Below are 21,379 nucleotides of genomic sequence, written 5' to 3'. Positions count from 1 at the left end.
ATGCCTTCTCTAGAGACTTCCTCACCTCCATGAGGGACCGATAGTCCCCTTTCTTGGTATCATCCTTTCCTCCATCTTTTTCCTCTTCTATAGATTTATTTTTCTTTTCCTCAGCACTCTTCAACTTCTCCTCTAGTTCCTCACTGAGGTCATGATAATGCTTTAGCCGTGTGCATAACTCATCTATATATAATAGCCCTATATAGAAATAACGTCAGCACATAAGATAACGAATTGTAAAAAATGAAAAAAGCAAGTCTACCCAATAACATGAGTAAAAGACATTTCCAGATGAGTTTCAATCTATAAATTGGCTCCAAAAGCATGGTCTCAATGAAGAGTACCCTCAAGCACCATCTCTTTGGCCACCCTGGCAATCTCCAGAGCTGACTCAGTAATGTAAGCCCCCAAGAGGTGGAAAAAATCAATGACGTCCTTGAAGCCTCTCTGGTAGCAAGCATCTTCTTCGACATTTTTCAACCAGGGGTTAGAATAGGAGGACGAGCAGAAGCTAGAGGAGGATGAGCAGAAGTAGTTTGAGAACTAGAGCTTGAGCTAATTGGCGACGGTGATCCACAAGACACCATAACACTCTTCATAGGAAGGACTCATGTTTTGTTCTTGGAGGAGGTATCGTGGCTCTCCCTCTATGCTCGATTGCCGCTGACATCATGCTTTTGTTTCTTCCTTTGCATGGCCATAATCGAGGAGACACCAATGGTCTCCTTGTGGACTCCCTTAGATCGAGATTTCTCCTTCCTCTTGTTCTCCTCGGAAGCTTCAGAGGGTCTCTTGAACAATGAGCTCTGAAGGTCGTTAGGGTTGAAATCCACTGAAAATAAGTAAAAAAGAGATCAGAATCCGGAAGTAAACAGATGAGGAGGAAGAAAATCTCCCACTTCAGATATCGATGCTCACTAGGACTAAGCCTGTTCTTAGCCAAAACCTCCTCATACCCTAGCTCCTCTGAGAGAATAGTGATAGGATAAGTTTGGAGCAACTCAATGTTCTCCTCATCCTCCTCATCAAGAATAGTACTATTTTTAAAAGACTTGGTGTCTAGATCCAGCTAGACTGTCCTAAACTTGGAGGGCTCCACGTCCTTCGCCCATAAGAAATTATCTTTTCATCCATGGATGGAAGAAGGCATCACATCCAAAACCTTTATCTTAGATGACCGATGACGAAAATAATAACACCTAAGGTGTGATGGATGGCCATTCAAGGTGAAATAGTTGATGAACATGGAAACAGAAGCAAACTTGGTCCAATCTATAACATAGAATAATGAATCCCAATACACATTGCCAGGCATTGGGTAGAAGCTGACCAAGGATGATCTCATAAGAATGGAGCATTTGACTAATCAACCCATCAATCGGGAAATGGAAACCAGCCTTGGAAGCATCGTGTAAAGATTGATCTCCCCCTTACCTTCATTATAAACCCTCTCATCTGATGTGGGAACCCTTAGCTCGACATACTCAGGTATGTGGTAATGATCTCATAAGAGGAGTAAGTGCTCCTTAGTAAGGACAAAATCAACCTCATTAACCCCCTTTTTATAGGTCGGATCACTTCTAGCATTGGCCTTACTTTCCTTTCCTTTTGAGGGGTACACAACCCTAATGGCTAGGGTTACTAGACTATAGACGTCTAATGAACCATTGAAAGGAGGACCACTAGAAAAAGAAGACATTACAAATGGATGAAAGTGAGAAAAAATTATTGGCAGATGATCAACGGTTGGTTCAAGCAGGTGCAAAGGAATGATGAAGAGAACTACACCACTCTGGCAAAGGAGTAAATATACAAGCCACGAAGAAAATGAAGATAGTAAGGCAAAAAGCTACACCGTTGAACTAAGTTGTAGAGCACACTATTGAATTTCTTCACGACAACGAAGATGAAGGTAGGAGAAGACCAACATTGTTCTTTTCATATTTATATAATCGGGAAAGCATAGGTCCAACAAACCTAGTTCTTCGAGATGAATAGATGGAATGGCATGACTCATCAATCCGTAAAATGGCTTGACAAGTCCCCAAGCACGGACATGTATATACACTAAATCCAATGGGAACAAAAATTGTTCTAAATCCCATTGTAATTCCTTTAAGTCACACGTGACAAAGTTGACTTTTCAACTTCAGGTGGGGGCATGATAGATTCCAAAATCCACGTGTCAATTGACATTAAATTAGCCATGACATGTGTCGATATTCGAAGTTTGAGCCTTACTGTAAAGAGTAGTACTAAAGACATTATAAATGAGCAGGGTTAAAGGGGACCAAAGCCAAGCACCGAGCACTAACTACAACATATTAGATACTGAGCATAATTTTGAACATGTAAGCTGAGGTACCAAGCACAAAAAGGAATTACAAACAATCCCTCAGCTCTATCTAAGAGCCAAGGGAGGGGGCATCTGATAGGAAAAACACTTAACCTACCACTAATTAGGCGACGTATGGCAGGTTGGGAACCTTTGTTGACCAATGACCACGTGAAAATAACCATCAAAGACCTAATGATCGGGAGAATAACTCCCTTTGATCAATAGAGCCCTCCCACGATTCATCAACCTCATCCATTACGATGGTTGAGAGGCAAGGGCCACCCACAACAGTAGACATGGGTAACCAGTGCAGGTAATTGAACCAAGGAGCCATTAGCATCCTCAGGGGTAATAGAGGAAAATAGGGAAGTGAATCTAGAAGAAGGCACATATATTCAACCGCACAAAGCTCAATTATATTTTGATTCCCAAACTCCTGAAATTGCTTATCTAGATTTATGACTTAAGCATCAGAGAGTCCCCAACCAGAGCACCCTCTAGTCATCTTTTCGTTACCTTCTCTATTCTCTTTGTGTGCAGGTTAAACCAATCATGAATGATGTAGAAGAGGTCTCCGAGGCGTTCCTAAGCATTTGGATTGGTAGAAGACCACACAGTTTGGCCAAAGATACCTACTGATTTCCTTGAATTTTTAGCATTTTCAGTAATACTGCTAAAACCCTATCTTTTGACTCGGCTAATGTCATAGAAGCCGTAACTTCAATTCAGAAATTGTAGCAAATGCTCTAGAGGGTCATTCGTGTTAAAACGATATCTAACCCACTACACTTTCAACTGCATCAAGGAATTTGCAACATCACCTCCTAATATAAAAGCAATCAAAGACATATCACCCCTAAAAACTGCGAAAGCGATAAATGGATTCCTTGGAAGAATTCAATGCATCATTTTTTATTCATAGCTCAGTTATTTGTGGTATGTGAACTAGTATTCAAGTTATATAAAAAAAAGGATAATTACTTCGACACCCCCTGTACTATGGCCAGCTTTCTTGACACCCCAACCTATTGTCAAATTTACTCAAAGCCCTAGGAAACCTACCGTTGTTGGTCTGCTGTTAGTGGTTGAAATATGAAAAAGATGCCAAATCGATTTAAGTAGTGGGTTAAAGGATCCCCTGTTCACCCATCTTCCATCTTTGACTCTTTTGATTTCATTTTTTTCTTATGGAAATAAAAATTATATTAGGAATAACTATCCGATAATACATCATAATAACCTTGAAAATTCATAGACCTAATTTTATCACACATAGCTATATCCCATAGACACTTCAGCACTGGAGTCTTCAATAGGCATTTATACAAGAAAGGAAGGGACCCAAATTTAGAATATATTTCCCAAAAAAGGGCGAAAGAAAGAAATGGCCAACTTGTGCTTAAAGGTTTTGAAATAATATGAAGTGAGGTCTTTGTGGGAAACCACACATCACTGATAATATTGAATTTTCCCCGAAAAGGAATACCAAATATCCAACCTGCTTTTGAGTCCAAAAAGTAGTAATATGTGATATGACCAAAAGAGGAGATATAAGTATCTCTTTATGATGTCTTTCGAATCATCTGTAATGGAGAAAACAAGATCAGATGAGTTAGTGGGGTGCAATAGATTCAGATCATTAACCCAATTATTAATATTATGAAGAATAGCCATAGGATTCCTTTTCTTTTCTTGACATCAAAAGTAAACACAATTACACCAACCAAGTAATGGATATAAATTTATTTTTCCTATTTACCAAAAAATAAAACATATAAATTTTCCTTTTTATTTTTTGTGTGCCCTCCTCCTGATTTCTGCTGCTTTGTCTTCATGGGGCAGATCTATGATCAAAATTAACAAAACCGTCCTGTTCTTATTGTGTTGCAGTCATTCCAAACTGGTAAAATGGAAGCAAGCCAATTAGCTGGACAGCTTCAAAATCTTCAGACTCCTAATAAAGAGAAGGATTTGGAAATAGCAGAAAAACCCTGTCCTAAATCTCGGGTTATACCTTCTCGTTGCACTCGTTCTCAGGTTGCTGTCGAATGGACTCTACAGGAAATGTTAACTCTCGTGAATGAGATCTCGGCTGTTGAAGGGGATTCCCTGAAGGCCCTGCCCTCTTACCAGAAGTGGAAAATCATAGCTGACAATTGCAGCGCTCTTGATGTCGTACGATCTTCAAATCAGTGCCGCATAAAGTGGGACTCATTGCTTGTTGAATACAAAAAGATCAAGGAGATGGGATCTCATACAGTGATCGATTCATATTGGTCCTTGGAAAACGAAAGAAAAATGAAGTTAGGGCTTCCTACTACTTTTGACAGAGAACTGTTCAGATTAATTGATGATATTGTGAAGGGTCAGGATGATCAATCAGATATGGATCCAGGAACTGATTTGGAAGAGCCTGACATGCTTGAGGTCTTAATGGATCCTGGTATTCATCTTGTCTGTGAGAAAATTGTTATGCTGGTTACTTCTCATTATTCTTTATTTCAAGTAGGCAATCAACATCATGCATTGCCAATCTGAGTTAATTGCCATTTCGGTCTCTTTTCTTCCATCATTAAATATGAATAATTAATTTGTCTGAGATGACTCTTGGAGTATTTGAATGTCTTAAAAGATAACTTCATATATCAGTAATACAATTCCAGGAAGTGGATCTCACCATACTATGCTTGAGTAATTTAATTCCGTATTTGTATCTACATGTGAATGGCTACAGCTCTTTGTTTTAACATGTAATGACTATCAACTTCAATGTGCTCTTAGTCCTTTCGTGAAAGACATGATTGTAGTTCAATATAGATGGCAGCCTGATTATCACAATACATGTTGATAAACCTATTAGTTGGAAAACCAAGTTCTTGCAGAAAAGAATTTAACCATATCAACTCAGCTGCAGTATGAGCCACATCTCTGTACTTAAATTCAACATTAGACCTCATCACTATAGTGTGTTTCTTTTCCGTCAATGACAAGGTTTCCACCAATAAATATACAATTACTAGTGATAAGCCTCCTATCACCGTTAACACCAACCTACTTAGCGTCATAGTAATCAATAATGTTAACATGTCCATGAGGTTTGTAAATAAAACGCTTTCTTGGAGCACGCTTAAGATACTGAAAATACAACCTGCAACCTCCCAATGAACTTGCTTAGGTGTCTCTATAAATGGGCTTATAATAGTCATTGCGAATGATATGCCTAACCTAGTCACGATGAGATAAATAAGCTTACCAACCAAAAATCTATCTTGATGCTTGTTTGCGAACTCTTTACAAATAACATGTCCCAAGAGTTTGATGAGGATCCATGGGAGTATTAATAGGTTTATGGGCTAACATACATCTAAATATTTCATCTGAAAGTGTTGCTACAAGTAACCTTTGAGATCTTCAATACTAGAGAAATCATTATCTGATATGATGATATCGTCTATAGAAATAGCCAAAACTATCTCTCCTTGTGGCGATGAATGAACATAGAGTGATCATAATGACATTCTGTAAAATCTCAACCAATATCATTTTTTGCTGAATTAATCAAACCAAGCTCTTGGCTGTTGTTTCTAACTATAAATTGCCTTGTGAAGCTTGCACACTTTCCTCATCCTCTCCTAAGCAACATATCCAGAAGCTTCATCCATGTAGACCTCCTTAAGAAAATCGCCATATAGAAAGCATTCTTGATGTCAAGTTGGTGTAATGGCCAATCAAGATTAACAACCTTGGAGGTAGGTACATGAACAGAGTTTAGATGGGCAACAGGAGAAAATGTCTCAAAGTAGTCAATACCATATCTCTGATTGTAGCCCTTTCCCATGAAGTGAGTTATAAGCTGTTCAATGGATGCATCAAGGTTATACTTAATGGTATACATCCAAAGACACTTCACAAGATCCTTAGAAAGATCTTTAAGTGCAAGAAGGTATTCCTTTGTGAACGGCAACCGGTAAGTCAGCAGTAGTGGATGAAGGAGTAGGATCTGCAGAGAGAATCAGACCATGTGGAGGGCGTAGAGGAGCAACATCAACTGGTGTAGATGGCTTGGGACAATGCCAATACACTTGTAGTGGTGCGGACCGTGATGTAGATGGAAGATCTGCAAGAAGATGCAATGCAGGAATACGAGAACTAACGGGCTCATTTTTAAAACGCGACCTTCAACAAAGAAATATGGAGTGCTCTCAAATAAGGTAATATCAACATTAATAAAGTACTGTTAAGTAACTAGATCATAATATGAATTTCCTTTTTGAGTTCGCAAGTATCCAAGAAAGACATATTTGACAGCACGAGGAGACAATTTATCACTATCAGATTGTAAATTATGTACAAAACAAGTACAACCAAACACTCGAGATGGCGAAGGAAACAATTGAGAGATAGGATAAATAACAGACGTAAGGGAATGGTTTTGAAAAACAGACAAGGGCATTTGATTAACCAGGTAATAAGCAGTTAAAATGGCATCCCCTCAAAAGATAATAGGAACATCGAAATGAATTGGCAAGGAGCAAGCAGTCTATAGAAAATGTTGATTTTTCCATTCAGCCACACTGTTCTGCTGAGGGTATAAGAACAACTAGTTTGATGAATAATACCATGCTCAGAACAAAAAAATGAAAATTCATGTTGAGTATACTCAAAATGAATTATCAGAACGAAGCTTTTTTTTAAAGCAAACACTAAACTAAGCTGTTATTTCATTATAGAATTCCTTGAAGACATACAAGAACTCGGAACGACGTTTTAACAAATAGAACCAACTCAATCGACACAATACAGACCACCAAATATCAGAATAAGTAAAAATAAAAAATAAAAAATAATGATGGACTCCTAAGATGTCACAGGAAGGAAGAGAGGTGCGATGATGCTTGCTGAGCTCACAACCTTCACACTAGGCATGAGAAACGGGCTTGCAGCTAGGAACCATTTGTTGAAGCTTAGAGAGCGACATGTGTCCTAACAAAAAATGCCAATGAAGAGGGGACATACTACTAGAAGCATAGTTATTAAGGCGTCGCCAAGGCGCTGGTAAGACGACGCCTAGGCACTGAGGCGGTTGTAGGGGTCTTAAGGCAGTGGTCCACTTTATGTGCAACACATAAGGTGACTGCCTTAACAATTAAGGCGCTATAAGGTGTCCCCTTATGACCAGGGCAGTTGCCTTATGTAATTTTTTTACATTACTTATTTTTTTAAACTAATTTACACAGATTCCAAATGTCATTTGGTGATTGGCAGGTATATGGGGAAGAATACACTTGAGATGCATGGGATCAAGGCTATTAATACTAAATCTCTACAAAAAAAATTTACAAATCAGTCCTAAAATCGCAAGGTGTTTCTTGCAAGGGTTTACTGAATTGAAGAGGGAAGAACCCGCGCCTTCCTCCTTTGGATCTTGCTCTGGCGGCGACGATTCTTCACCGGCAGTGGCAGCAAACCTTCGTTCTTCTTCATTCTACCTGCTGTTTTTCTTCTTCTTTCTCTTAATCTCTTCTGTTTCACTCTATTTTTTTCTTTTTTCTTTTCTTACTGCAGCTTATACATGTATTTTTTTTCTTTTCCTAATTTCCTCTCCCTTCTTCTTCTTTTTTTTTTTTTTGGCTTCATTTACTCTGTTTTTTCATTTTTTCTGCTTTCTTTTCCTCTCCCAATCTCCCTTCTTCTTCTCCACTTCTTCACTGCAACAGTACAATTTTATTTTTTATTTTTTATTTTTAAAGAGCTGCAACCTGCAGCTCTCTTTTTTTTTTTTTTGGATGGGCAAAATGTGTTGCACTGTTGTCCCCTTTATTTTTTCCATCTTCCGCGTGTGCATGACTACTATGAATATTCATATGATTGTATGCCCTTTAGCATTTTACATATTCCTTTCTTTTTTTTTCCAATAATTTGCTTTCCTATAGAACAAAGTTTGACTATTTATTATGGCTGCCATCTGTGCATCATGTTTGGAGATGCTAATATGTCGTCCAATAAGGTTGGTGATGCAATTTGTCTCAATTAAGCTCACTAACTTGGTTTGCTATATGAACTCTATTAGCTGTAAACACTTTTTCATCTTGCTGTAAATAGCTCCTCTAAAGATATTTTGGATGTATAAAAAATATAACACAAGAACGCTTTATTCAATAAGGCGACGCCTTATGCCCGCCCTATCACCAAGCACTCCGAAAGACCCTCAAACGCCTTGGTCCCCTCACCACCTTAATAACCTTGACTAGAAGTAGCAAAGGCATTCGTAAATGACAAAATATCATCAAGCTAGTAAAAACCATCTTTCTCGTGCCCTCCACCAATCTTCTTCCTAGTCTAAAGATCCTGCAAGACATAATGAGAAGGAAAAATATGTAACAGAACAATTTCCAGCTTTGGTAATTTGACTTACAGTTAGAAGATTTAAAGGTAGTTGAGGTACATGAAAAAACAAAAGACAAGGATAAAGCTGAGATAGTAGGAACTATAACATGGCCAAAAATGTGGGTAGAAGACCCATCGGTTAAAATAACTCGAGATTGATGACTAGTTTTATGGAAAAGAAGAGAACACATTGTATTTACCTCTGATGCCATTCACTCTTGTATAGGTAATGGTTCTGCAACCAACCTGTGGCTTGACAATTGGCACCCAGATGGAGTCCTTTTCCTGAAAGTAGGCCCAAGAGTAGTCTACTCCTCTGGTCTTGCAAAGGACTCTTTAGTCTCTTCAATCATCTACAATGGCTCTTGGTCTCCTCCTTGTGCTTCTCCTACTATTTTTGCCCTTTGATCCTCTCTCCTTGCCCTTTCCCTTAATGGTGGAGATGATAGAATTGTTTGGTCCCAATCCCCCTCTGGCCAATTCTCCTCTTCCTCTTCTTGGCATCTAGTCCATCATCCAGCCCCACCATCCCTTGGCATAACATTGTTTGGTTCAAATCCCACATCCCGGCGCAGCTTCGTTGTTTGGAGAGCTCTCTCCAAATGCCTCCCTATCCGGTCTTTTCTCATACATCACCATATCTCCGTTCCCCCTGCTTGTTATTTGTGTTGGAATGGTATAGAAGATACTAGTCACTATTTTTTGAATGCCCCTTCACCTCGATCATCTAGAAGCGTGTCCTTGCCAAATGTTGGCCTGCTAGGAGAAGACCCCTCTCCCTTGGGAGAGAATGGATATGGGTTGACATGACCTTTGGTAATATCTCTATTTGCGACATTGTCGGGAAACTCGCCTTTGGGGTAGCCATTACCCATATTTGGATGGAATGCAATCGGTGTAGTTGGATTTCCAACTCCAGATCATTTGACAATATTTGAAATGCCATCTACTTTGATGTTTCCTCCAAACCTGTCGTGACCCCTCATCGATCGGTTGTTGATTCCCAAAGAAACAAGCTCATTGTTGTCTTATGGTAGGGGTGTCAATCGGTCGGTCCGGCTCGGTTTCGGTCCGGGTTGAGTCGGTTTCGGTGTGGGAAAGTTGAAACCGAAACCGAACCAATAAGGAAATTCCGGTTTCGATTTCGGTGCAGTTTGGTTTCGGTTTGTCTTCGGTTTCTTAAATCAATTTGTAACCGGGTTGGTTTTGGTTTTTGGTCCAGTTTGAATTCGACTTTCCATACAAATGTTTACAAAACTATGCAAATTTTGATTTTTTTTTAATGAATTTTGGAGTGTTTCGGTTTCTTACCGGTTTGGTTTCGGTTTCGGTCTGGGTTTTGAGCCGGTTTCGGTTTGGTTTCGGGTTCATCCGGTTTCTGGTGCGGTTCGGTTTGGTTTTGGGGTTGCAATACTCCAAACCGAACCGACCCAATAAGGCTTTGGTTCGGTTCGGTCCATGTTGTTATCGGTTCGGTCCGGCCGGTTTTACCGGTTCGGTTTAAGAATTGACACCCCTATCTTATGGGGTGTTCCTTTTGTCTATTTTGACTTCCCCCATCCCCCCTTAGGGGTGTATCCTCTTATTTCTTAGGCCTTTATAGGTCTTGTATATTTCCTCCCCCTTTTCCCCTTATTTCAGGTCTTGTATGACTTACCAATCATATGGGAGGAAGCACCACAATCTATAATCTAAGTGGTAGGAGATGAATAATAGTATGGTGGTGGATGAGTGAAGCTGCTGGACATCCTTCAATAATTGAGTGACCAAATTTTCATAAGACAATGATGCCGATTGACCACCTCTAGACGAAGAAGCAAAATTACTATCATTAAATGACACCACGTCAGAACTCCCCTCCGTCACTAAATATGGGCAAATTTGTATGCCCAATTGCCCACTGAGGTTTGCCATATTTATTTCAACACTTATCAATAGTATGATTGACCTTTCCACAATGTGCATAATGACGTAAGGCTTGGTCGGTTTGCTTTCCTCTCCCTCCACTAGTACCACTGTCACTACCACATCCAAGACTTCCCCATGAATTATAACTTCTTCCAGAGTTGTCCTTAGAAGAGGAATAATTCTCAGACTTAGGAAGAGAGAGAGATACAATGTGCTGAATACGATGAGTCGATGAAAGACTTCCATTCATGGAAGGGACTCTTTCACTAACAAGAATTTGGCTTTTAATAGGATGCAGATCAGAGTTCAAACTAGATAAAATTTTTCCAGTTGAAACTCTGTTTGTTGAGTCTTCAACAAGTCCAAGTCAGTAGTGAGGGGTTGGTGGACATTAAAGTTCTTCCTACATGCTCTTGAGGGTACTGTAGTACTCACTTATGGACTTATCACTTTGCTTGAAATAGAAGATTTTCTCATAGAGAGAATACACATGAGATATATTTTTATCTTGGGAAAAACTCTTTTTTGGATATGTTGGATGGGGTAATGACTTGTGTCAAATATGACACTAACACTCTTTATTTATAACAATGGAGAGAAAGTTCTAGAGAATTACAAAGACCATTAAATCCCTTAGGATCCGTTTGGCAGCTGACACTTTCCTTAAAATCATTATTACAACACTCCCTCTCAAGTTGGTGCATAGATATATGTCCAGCTTGCAGATAATCGGATGAAACATCTTACTACTAAGACCTTTAGTAAATACATCAGCCAGTTGTTCACTAATGGGAACAAAAGGCACAGTGATAAGACTAATATCCAGCTTCTCTTTGATGAAGTGCCGATCGATCTCCACATGCTTGGTTCGATCATGCTGGACATGGTTGTGAGCAATGCTAATGGTAGATTTGCTACCACAAAAGAGCTTCATAGGAAGGTGGCAGGGACAGATAAATTTGTGAGAAGACCATAAAGCCGTAGGAGCTCACAAATGCCATGTGCCATAGCATGGAACTTTGCTAAGACACTTGATCGGGCAATCACTGTTTCTTTTTTGCTTCGCCATTTAACAAGGTTACCACCAACAAAGGTGCAATAATCAGTAGTAGACCTGCGGTCATTAGGGGAACCTGCCCAATCAGTATTCGTGAAGGCCTCCACTCGAAGTTGATTATGAACAAAAAAAAAGAGAAAGATGCCATGTCTTGGGGTAGATTTCAATACCGAAGAATATGCAGCATAACTTCCATGAGAGTAGATTATGAATCATGCATGTACTTATTAACCAGGCTAACGGCAAATGCTATGTTAGGGCGTATATGAGGAAGATAGATCAAGTGCCCCACTAATCTCTCATATCTCCCCCTCATCCATATGATCACCTTCTTTGCTACTCAGGTGACTATTAGCTTCAATAGGGTGTCTGTCGGCTTACACCCCAACATGCCTGTCTTAGAAAGAAGATCAAGCACATACTTCCGCTGAGACAAGTAGATCCCACGAGAAGGCTTGGCAACTTCAATGCCAAGGAAGTAACAAAGTTGTCCTAGATCTTTGATCTCGAATTCCTTACCCCAAGTATCTCTTGAGGCGAGAGATCTCAGGTCATCATCAGTAACAACAATATCATCTTTATAGACTATCAGGATAACAATCTTCCTACCAGATCTCTTGACGAACAGAGTGTGGTCGATGCTTTGAGGGTCGCATATAGCAATCATAGCTTTGTGGAAATGCCAGACCAAGCACGAGGGGATTGCTTCAGTCAATACAATGCACGCTTCAAATTGTATACCTTTGCTTGGGTTTTGGATCAAGTGAACCCAGGAGGAATGTCCATATACACTTCCTCCTCAAGTTCCCTATGAAGGAAGGCATTCTTCACATCTAGCTGCTGAAGATCCCAATCTAAGTTGGTGGCAAAAGCTAAGATAACATGAATTGTGTTAATCTTAGCAATTGGAGCAAAAGTCTCTTGGTAGTCAATCCCATAAGTTTGCAAAAGTCTCTTGGTAGTCAATCCCATAAGGAAGGCTATGACTAGAGAGTTGGCACACTCCCATTTGTTAATCTCAGGGTCGATGGTTGGACGCTTCGTGGTTCCAGTGAGATACCCGTAATAGCCATGGGACTTGATGGAGATGCAGACCGAGCGTGGCCACATAAGGTAGTTTGTGCCATCAAGCTTGATAGGACAGGGAGGAAAGGTAGGAAGAGCTTGTGTCTCCGCCAGTAGAAGCAGATGAGCTGGTAGATATGGTTGCTACTCAAGGGAGGACTGTGCAAATAGAAAAGACACTAGCCAGAGATAGAGAAAGCGCAAAAAAACAAGAAAAGGCTAGGAAACCAAAAAATCGATAAAGGAAAAAAACCTTAAGAAATTGATTTTGGGGATATCTCTAGAACAGAGACCTCAAACGCAAAAGTGGTTGGTACATACCACTATAAGGATAAGGAGCACCAATCGTAACAAACATCAATATGATCGGAGGATCGAACAGGGAAACAACATATTGACAATGAAAAACGATTTCAGGGGAAAAAACCCTTGAAAAAGTGGTAAAAAAGGGTATGGGTCTCTTAGATCATTGTAGAAGAGAGTCTGAGACCCCAAGCGAAGGATAGATGGAGGTTAGAAACCCTCTTGGTGGTTTAAGAAGCTCCCACCACGAGAGAGAAGCAAATGAAGAGAGATGGAGGGAGGCGCATATGGGAGGAGGCATTGAGAGGGAGAGAGAAACGAAAAAGAGAGAAAGAGATGGAGAAGAGAGAGAGCCTTTAGGTTTTCGGTTCTTATGGCCCTGATACCATGTTGGATGAGGTAATGACTTGTGTCAAATATAACACCAGCCCTCTTTATTCATAACAATGGAGAGAAAGTTTTAGAGAATTACAAAGACCATTAAACCCCTTTGGGTCTGTTTAGCAACTGACGCTTTCCCTAAAACCCATTGTTACAACATGATCATCCCAAACACCTTTATCTATAGTATGATACATAACATTCACAGGAATAGATGGATTCATAATATTCCTTAGCCACACAAGTATCATTCTCACACATCCACTCATAAAAGGGCGTACCTAGCGCAAGAGGTTCTAGCCACTGTGGGGTCTAGGGAAGGTCATAACATACGCATCCTTACCCTCACTTTGTGAAGAGACCGTTTCCTGACTCGAACCCGAGACTATTAGCTCGCAACGAAGCAACCTTATTGTTGCCGAGCCAGTCCTTAATCTTTAGAATTGAACAAAGGGAGGTTTTGAAATCAAATACTTCAATTTTCCTTTTGCGATGTATATCTTCATAGTCTTTGCCCATAAAAGATAGTTGGATGCTCTATTGAGCTTAATAACAGTAATTTGGATATCATCGAGTCCACTGAGAATTTTGAACTACCCATTGAATCAGAGAATATATAACAACGCCAAATTTGTCACGACAGAAGAAAAGAGTACAAACTAATAAAACCTTGATTCCTTCCTTTGCCTTATCCCCAAAAATAAGGTGCCTCTTCCATGCCGGATTTCAAGCCGATCTCCCTTTGTAACGTCCTGTACAAATTCATAGTCAAAATCTTTGCAAATGGGATTCAGCTTCTTGTTGATTCCCTTGTCAGCCCCAACCAATTTGGCTTCATTGTGGGCAGAAGCCTGGCTGACAACATCATCATTTGCCAAGAGATTGTCAGGGGGTTTGATAGAAAATCCCATTCCCCGGCGACCAAGGATTAAAGTATCGGTATCGGTTGTCGTATCGGTCAGCCAAAATTAAGATACGTATCGGAGGGTATCGTATCGTATCGGAGATATGCTAAGATACGCTAAAGATATGCACATAAATGGATAGGAAACACTTTTATAAAAAAATAGTTAAAAAAAGTTATATATAACATGTATTATGCATAAACAGTAAATTGAGAGTATCGCACTAAGAATCCAAGGTTTGTAATTGTCCCATAAATGTAAAATCCTTGTTCCTAACCTTGATTTCCACTTTAGTTAGAGAGAAAAATGGTTGGCAGCAACTTTGGAACAAAAACACCTCAAAAAATTGTGTTTTTCTAAAAAATTACCCATTTTGGCCATTTTATGACCGTATCGGTATGTATCGGTGTGTATCGGTCGATACATATCGATACGCACCGATACATTCCGATACATATCGAAACGTACATTTCACTTCAATTTTGATTTTTTCATAGAGTATCGGTACGTATCGGTGAGTATCGGTGCGTATCGGTGGTGTATTGGTGTGTATCGTAGGATACGTATCGATACATAAGGGTTTTAAAATTTTCATGATACGTATCGGTATGTATCGTGCCGATGCCTACCGATACGGAACGATACGCACCGATACTTAAAACCATGCCGGTGACCCTCCTTAAAATTGACATTCACAAAGCATTCGATTCCATTAGATGACATTTCATCTGCAAAGCACTCCATAATGTCTTTTCCTCCTATTTTCATCAATTGGATCCATTCCTGCATCTCTTCCCTCATATATCCTTCCTCGTTAATGGCTCCCCTGTGGGTTGGCATCCGCTAAGGTTGTCTTCTCTCCCCTTTCTCTTTTCCTTTGCCTTAGAAGTTCTCTCCAGATCTATCCAATCAGCTATGATATCCATCTCATTTCCCTTCCCCCTAAATATAAGGCCCTTAACCTCAACCATCTCGCTTTTGTTGATCTCATGATCTTCTCCAAAGCGGATCCCCTCTCATTCCAAGCCATTCTCTCCTCCCTCTACCTTTTTGAATCCCTATCTGGCCTTCACATAAATTTCCTCAAATCCCATCTCTTTTTTGATGGTGCCTCTAATTCCATTAAAGTCTCGCTTCTCTAATCTTCAGGATTCTCCCTAGGCTCCCTCCCTATCAAATATCTTGGCCTCTCCCTCATCTCTTCTAGCTTCTCTCCCCACCATTGCACCCACATGCTTGATCTCATTTGCAAAAAACTTCAACTCTGGAAAGGCAAGCTCCTCTCCTATACAGGTCACCTCGAACTTATTAGATCAGTTCTCCAATCATATTTCATCTATTGGTCTGGTGTTTTCTAGCTTCCTTAGTCTACCATCAAGACTGCGGAATTTCCCTTATGTGTACCTTCCTTTGGAAAGGGATTGACCCGCTCGTTTTTCCACCCCATTAGTTGATCTTCCATTTGTCGGCCCCCAGGTGAAAGGGGGCTTGGATTTCGAAGAATTCAAGATGTTAACTCTATTGGCACCCTTAAACTTATATGGAAGTTAGTCTCTAAGCATAATAGCATTTGGGTCTCCTAGGTCTACTTTACTCTTCTCCAATTTGATTCCCTCTAGACTATTCCCTCTCAGTCAGACTCATCATGTGTTTGGTGCCAAATCCTTAACCTTGACCTATTTCCCTAAGGACCATCCATTCCTCCATCTCTGATGGGCTTTTTACTTTGCTCTGGCCTGACAATTGGCACCCTTCTGGGGTCCTGCTTTCGATTGTTGGTGCAAGAACTATCTACTCTTTAGGATTTACTACAGATTCCTCTGTTGGATCCATCATTTCAAATGAGTCTTGGTCTCCCCCCATCTCCCCGCCTCCTCTCTCGGATTCATGGATCTCTCTCCCCCCTTTCTTCTTCACCTAGAGGCAAGGGGGACAAAATCATCTAGTCCCCCTTACCTTCGGGCATCTTCAGCTCTTTCTTCGCTTGGAATTTCATCCGTGCCCATAGTCCCCTATTCTCTGGCACAAAATATTTTGGTTCAAAGGTCATATTCCCCGCTACTGTTTCACCCTTTTAAGAGCTCTCTCAAATTGCCTCCCAACCCAATCCTTCATTCGCTAATGCCACATTTCAGTGCCTCCTTCCTGCTATCTGTGTCGGAATGGGATTGAAGACCCGAATCACCTCTTCTTCACTTGCCCCTTCGCCTCCTCTATTTGGAGAAAAGTCTTCTTTCTGCTGGCCTAGTAGGAGAAGCCGATTGCCCCTCTCTAGGGAATGGATTTGGATTGATATGAATTTTGCTGGATCCACTATTTGTGACATTGCTGGGAAGCTTTCCTTTAGCGCCACGAGTAACCACATACGGATGGAGCTTAATCTTCGCAGATGGACCTCCAACTCTCGTTTTTTTGATAAGACTTGGAATACAAGCTACTTGAAGTCAGCTCTAAACTTCATATGCTCCCCCTCCGTCTTGTTAGAGATACCCCAAGGAACATGCTCATTGTTGGGTCTTGGGGTCTTCCTCCCCCCGAGGGCTTGTTTCTCCAATAGGTTTTAGTTGTTTTATTTTTCTTTCCCCTAGGGCTTGTATATTACTTCTTTGTTTCTTTCCTCTTGGTAATGAATTTATTATTCACCAAAAAAAAAAAAAAAAAAAAAATGATAAAACAGCAACAAATATACCCAACAAGCAAAACTGTAGGGTGTCAGGAACCAGCAAAATAGTAGATTAACAGCAGGTTACAAATATCCCCAACAAGCAGAACTGGAGGGTGTTAAGGACCATCAGAATAGGAGAAAAGTAATAATTAGGCCCAAATTCTGGTTGCGTATAGGTCTAGGTTGGGGTTTAAAATCCTCAAAATTTGATAATGATCCACTGGTAAGATAGGCTGTTATAATGATTACCCAGAAATAGTAACTTGAAAATTTCAGAATTTGGGAACTAATAGGATATTCACATTCAGTTGTCTGATCAGGATCAAGTCTGGGTTGAAGCTTATGTTTGATCGATAGATAAGAACCCTGAATATTTCAAGGAACCAGTGGTTATGGGCCCGTTTGATAATGTTTCAAGAAACGCGTTTCTGCCATTTCTGTGTCTAGAAATGGCAGAAACGGAACAAAAAGCGTTCGATAAAACTGTTTCGTTTCATTTGTTTACAGAAATAGAAATTGAAATTTCTACCTATTTATGATTCAAGAAACGACCCAGGTTCGCTGTTTCTGGAAACGACTCGTGGCCATTTTTTTGCTGGTTACTATCGACTTCCAGAAACATGATTTATCAAACACCTTGAAACAGAAACGGAAATTTATGTTTCTACCGTTTCTTGAAACCAACGTTATCAAACGGGCTCTATATCTAGGAAAAAAGACAATATTCAGTTGCAGAAAAATAACTCAAAACAGGGGTGCCGCAAGGTGTGATATGAATAACATGAGCAGGGTAGAAATCTCCATGTGTGGGGTATATCAACAGTGCTCCATGCAGGTATCATCTTCATCTTTCACATTCCATCAACTAGGGTTTCCCAGAAACCAAAAACAGCATAGGTTGCTGCGCACCACCACAGTGGAAAATCCTAATGGAACTCTCAAAACAAGAAAGGGGATCGAAGAAACTGGTTTTCAATGATCTGATATCATGTGACAGTTTCACACCTAGAACAACCACCAATAGTGACAACAAGAAGGAAACAAGGTAGAAAAGAAGAGAGAATAGAGAGAAAGATAGCTACCAATTGGGGGAGGAAAGAAGAGAGAATAGAGAGAAAGATGGCTACTGATTGGAGAGAATAGTTAGTCCATCCAATTGGTAGCAGTTCTTATATTTATAACCATATATCTGAACAATTACAAGTATAACCTCTTATGTGAACTTACACATAAGTCCCCAAGGTACATATGTAATTCCCAAAATATCCTTACGATACATATGTCTTAGCATCTCCATCCAGTCATCTTTTCCTGTTTGATCATTGAACAGCACAGCTTCGTGCTTATTCAATGTATGCTCCTTCAACTTGACAGCATAGAGAAATGCTCAGAATTTGCTGTTTTCTGGTGGAGATGATTCAGTGAGACATCTTGTGTTGTTCTGGGTTTATTTACTATGGCTTTTGATGTGACCACTACTGTTTCTACAGAAGCTACTACCATTACTACTAATACTTGCATTACATTTATTTTTTTTGGCTATTGATGCTGCTACTGCTATTGCTATGGCTACCGAAGCAGCTACCGTTACTTATACTCGCAACATTTGTTGGTGCTTAGTTATTAGGTCAGTTATCGATACAATTACTGTTTCGTTTTTGGACAAGCGTATTTTGTGGTGCATGAGTTATTTCTTCAGCTGTCTGCCACTACTAATACTACTATAATGGATATTATTGTTTTGCACTACTTTCTTTGCATGCAAGTGCATGAGCTGCATAGCCTTAAAATGAATAAGCTGTTACTGCTTACCCATTTACATTATCTGAGTCTCTAAATTAGCAATCTGCATGTAGCAGACCAGCATAACTTTGCAAGACAAATGAATTATCACATATCTTATATTTGGGTTTTATTAGGTTCAAAGAAATGTAGGCGCAAGAAAAGCAAGTTAGGCAGGGAGAAAGTGATGGCTACAAAATTACATGAGAAGGCGGAACTCATCTTTGCCATAGTTAAAGGGGATCTGAGTGGAAACACAGACAACAGGTTGGCTGACATGAAGAACCAAACTAATTTTACAAGGCAGCAAGGTGATGAACTGATCAAAGTCCTAGGAAGTCTTGCTGGTACCCTTGACGAACTTTCCAATTTAATCCAGTAGAATCAGTGCTTTTTCATCACAGTCAACTGTAAGGTTATCTGACAACTAATTTTTCTCTAGGATGTAGCTTCTATCATCTCTCATGTTGAACTCAGATATGGTTATTTAACTGTGTTGGGGTCATGACTTGACTTCTTAGCTTGCTTGTTTTATGTATTCTTTTGTTTATTCTGTAAAAAATTTAAAAGGATTAAAGGGTGGGAGAGGCTGGGGACTAGCTTATGGTAGCACAGTAGGTCAAGAATTCAGTCCGGGGTTCTTTTAAGGCATGTATGCATAAAAACACTTTGAGAGTTGGAGAACTTTGTTATCATGTTGTTTGGACAACTCAATTCTCATGTTTCAATTCGGATTTGGTGTTATATTTTGCTTAACTTGAAATTTTGTCCCCGACCTCCCCTGTATAGCTTAAATAAATAATATAGAGCTAATGTGCTGTGGGCTTCCTTTAGGTCTTGTGCTCAACAAATGAACTTTAGAGATCTTTGGGGCTTGAAAGACGCTATTCCCATGTTTAAATTTGAATTTTTGTATCAGATTAATATTTCCAAGTTGAATTCTTGTGCCGAATTTCCTTCGAATAGCCCTTATGCGGCATATTAACTGTTTCTTCTTTGGTTGTCTTTTTAATGCATGTATGCACGAAATGCACTTTTAAGAGCCTTGGGTGTCAAGAGTCGAGGTTTTAAAACTCAGGATCAGTCTCAACCAATCAGTATTGGATTGTTTGGGATAGGACGGATTTACCCCTTCAAAATAAAATTATTTTTTGGACCATTTTACCCTTAGTACCAGTAGATCGGTATCAGGTAGGTCAAGATTCAGGATCAGTCTTGACTCTTGACTGATGCCAATCCGATTTTTAAAACTATAGTTGGAGTATACCATTAGTAATTTCGGTTCAAATGTGATGTTAAAATCCAAATTAGAAGTTTAGTGAATGAGTTCCCTAAAACATCTAAAACCCAAGCATATGGTTATTCTTTTTTTTTTTTTTTTTGGGGGGTTGGGGGGGTGGGGGTGCTCCTATGTTACTCTGAGCGTCCTCTACCCCCTCCCCCTTGGGCAATTGTTAGGGCATGTATGAATGCTTAGGCTATGTTTGGTATGCATTTTCAGATGCACGATTCCATTATCTAAAAATGCATTATTAACTGAGAATGACAATATTGTTGGGATACATTCTGTTAAAGTGCATTCTTAATTTTAGAATGCTCATATTCCTTGTCAGCATTTTCATGGAACCGTTCCTGGGCATTATAATCATCATGAGTATGGCAAACAGTTATCAATCCAACAATGAATAACCCAAGCAAAAACCAAACATGAGAGCCACCGAAACCAAATCTTCACCTTACAATCCAAACTTTCCTTAGTTTCGCTCAAGATAGCCCTGATCGTCAAATGAATAGGAAACTGTCAGAAAATGTTCTCTGTACAGAATGCATATCAAACACAGCCTTAGTGCACTTTTTGGACCCATGAAAGTTAAAACACTAAGTTGATGTTTCCCTTCTGTTTTGGGGTGAGTAAATAAAGTCTGTTGGAATTATATCCTTCAATACATACATGAAACTGCACGTAATAGGGATTTAGCTTACTTATCTGAATTGTGACGTTGGAGGCCAAAAGAGGTATTTTAGCTTAGGAATTTATCCATTTTTCGAGGTCTCAAAGGCACCTGGTACAAGTAAGAAAAGAACTCTTAAATGGAAATGAACAGAACCAATTGAAATTCATCAGATACTCTGGGCTTTTTTTAAGTCATGCGTACATATGGATGTTCAAATTACCGTAACTTTGCCATTTAAATCGACATTGGGTGAGGTTTCTCCTATGGACTCCTAAGAACGTAAAGAACACCTTGACAGTGGTTATATGACCTGAAGACACCCCAAATGCCCATAATTGAGTGGAGAAGATTGCTCTACACATTGAGGACATTTGGACTGCAGCCAAATGAATGAACCTCATCAGTTGGACCTCCAAGAGCATGGGAAGGTGATGATGATGGAGTGTGGATTTCTTCGACTGGTTAATCCACTTTGGTAATCAATAATTAAACCCCGATTGTATTAGCTAGTGCTTGCTGATTGATGTGTATGCCTAACTATATGTTGTAATGAGTGTTGGGGGTGGGGGGTGGGGGTTTACATTTTGATATTAAATTCCATCGTAAAGGACCTATGAGTTGGAGATTTTTGAT

At 39.8% G+C, this 21,379-nt stretch overlaps 1 protein-coding gene across 2 annotated transcripts; it reads left to right on the top strand.

Annotated features, from left to right (window-relative positions):
* Positions 1 to 3,919: 3,919 nt before the first annotated feature.
* Positions 3,920 to 19,535, top strand: LOC122072775. 2 transcript variants are annotated; one of them, XM_042637179.1, is made up of 3 exons: positions 3,920 to 4,065; positions 4,229 to 4,781; positions 18,929 to 19,535. In XM_042637179.1, the coding sequence occupies exons 2-3, from the start codon at positions 4,247 to 4,249 to the stop codon at positions 19,171 to 19,173; spliced, it is 780 nt and encodes a 259-aa protein (XP_042493113.1). In that variant the 5' UTR covers positions 3,920 to 4,065; positions 4,229 to 4,246; the 3' UTR covers positions 19,174 to 19,535. The 2 variants fall into 2 exon arrangements, with proteins under 2 accessions (XP_042493113.1, XP_042493112.1); XM_042637178.1 differs by having other exon boundaries at positions 3,935 to 4,042.
* The last annotated feature ends 1,844 nt before the right edge of the window (positions 19,536 to 21,379 follow it).

The sequence above is a fragment of the Macadamia integrifolia genome, chromosome 3, assembly GCF_013358625.1.
Source record: "Macadamia integrifolia cultivar HAES 741 chromosome 3, SCU_Mint_v3, whole genome shotgun sequence".
Classification (NCBI taxonomy): domain Eukaryota; kingdom Viridiplantae; phylum Streptophyta; class Magnoliopsida; order Proteales; family Proteaceae; genus Macadamia; species Macadamia integrifolia.
This window is presented reverse-complemented; position numbering and strand designations above follow the sequence as displayed.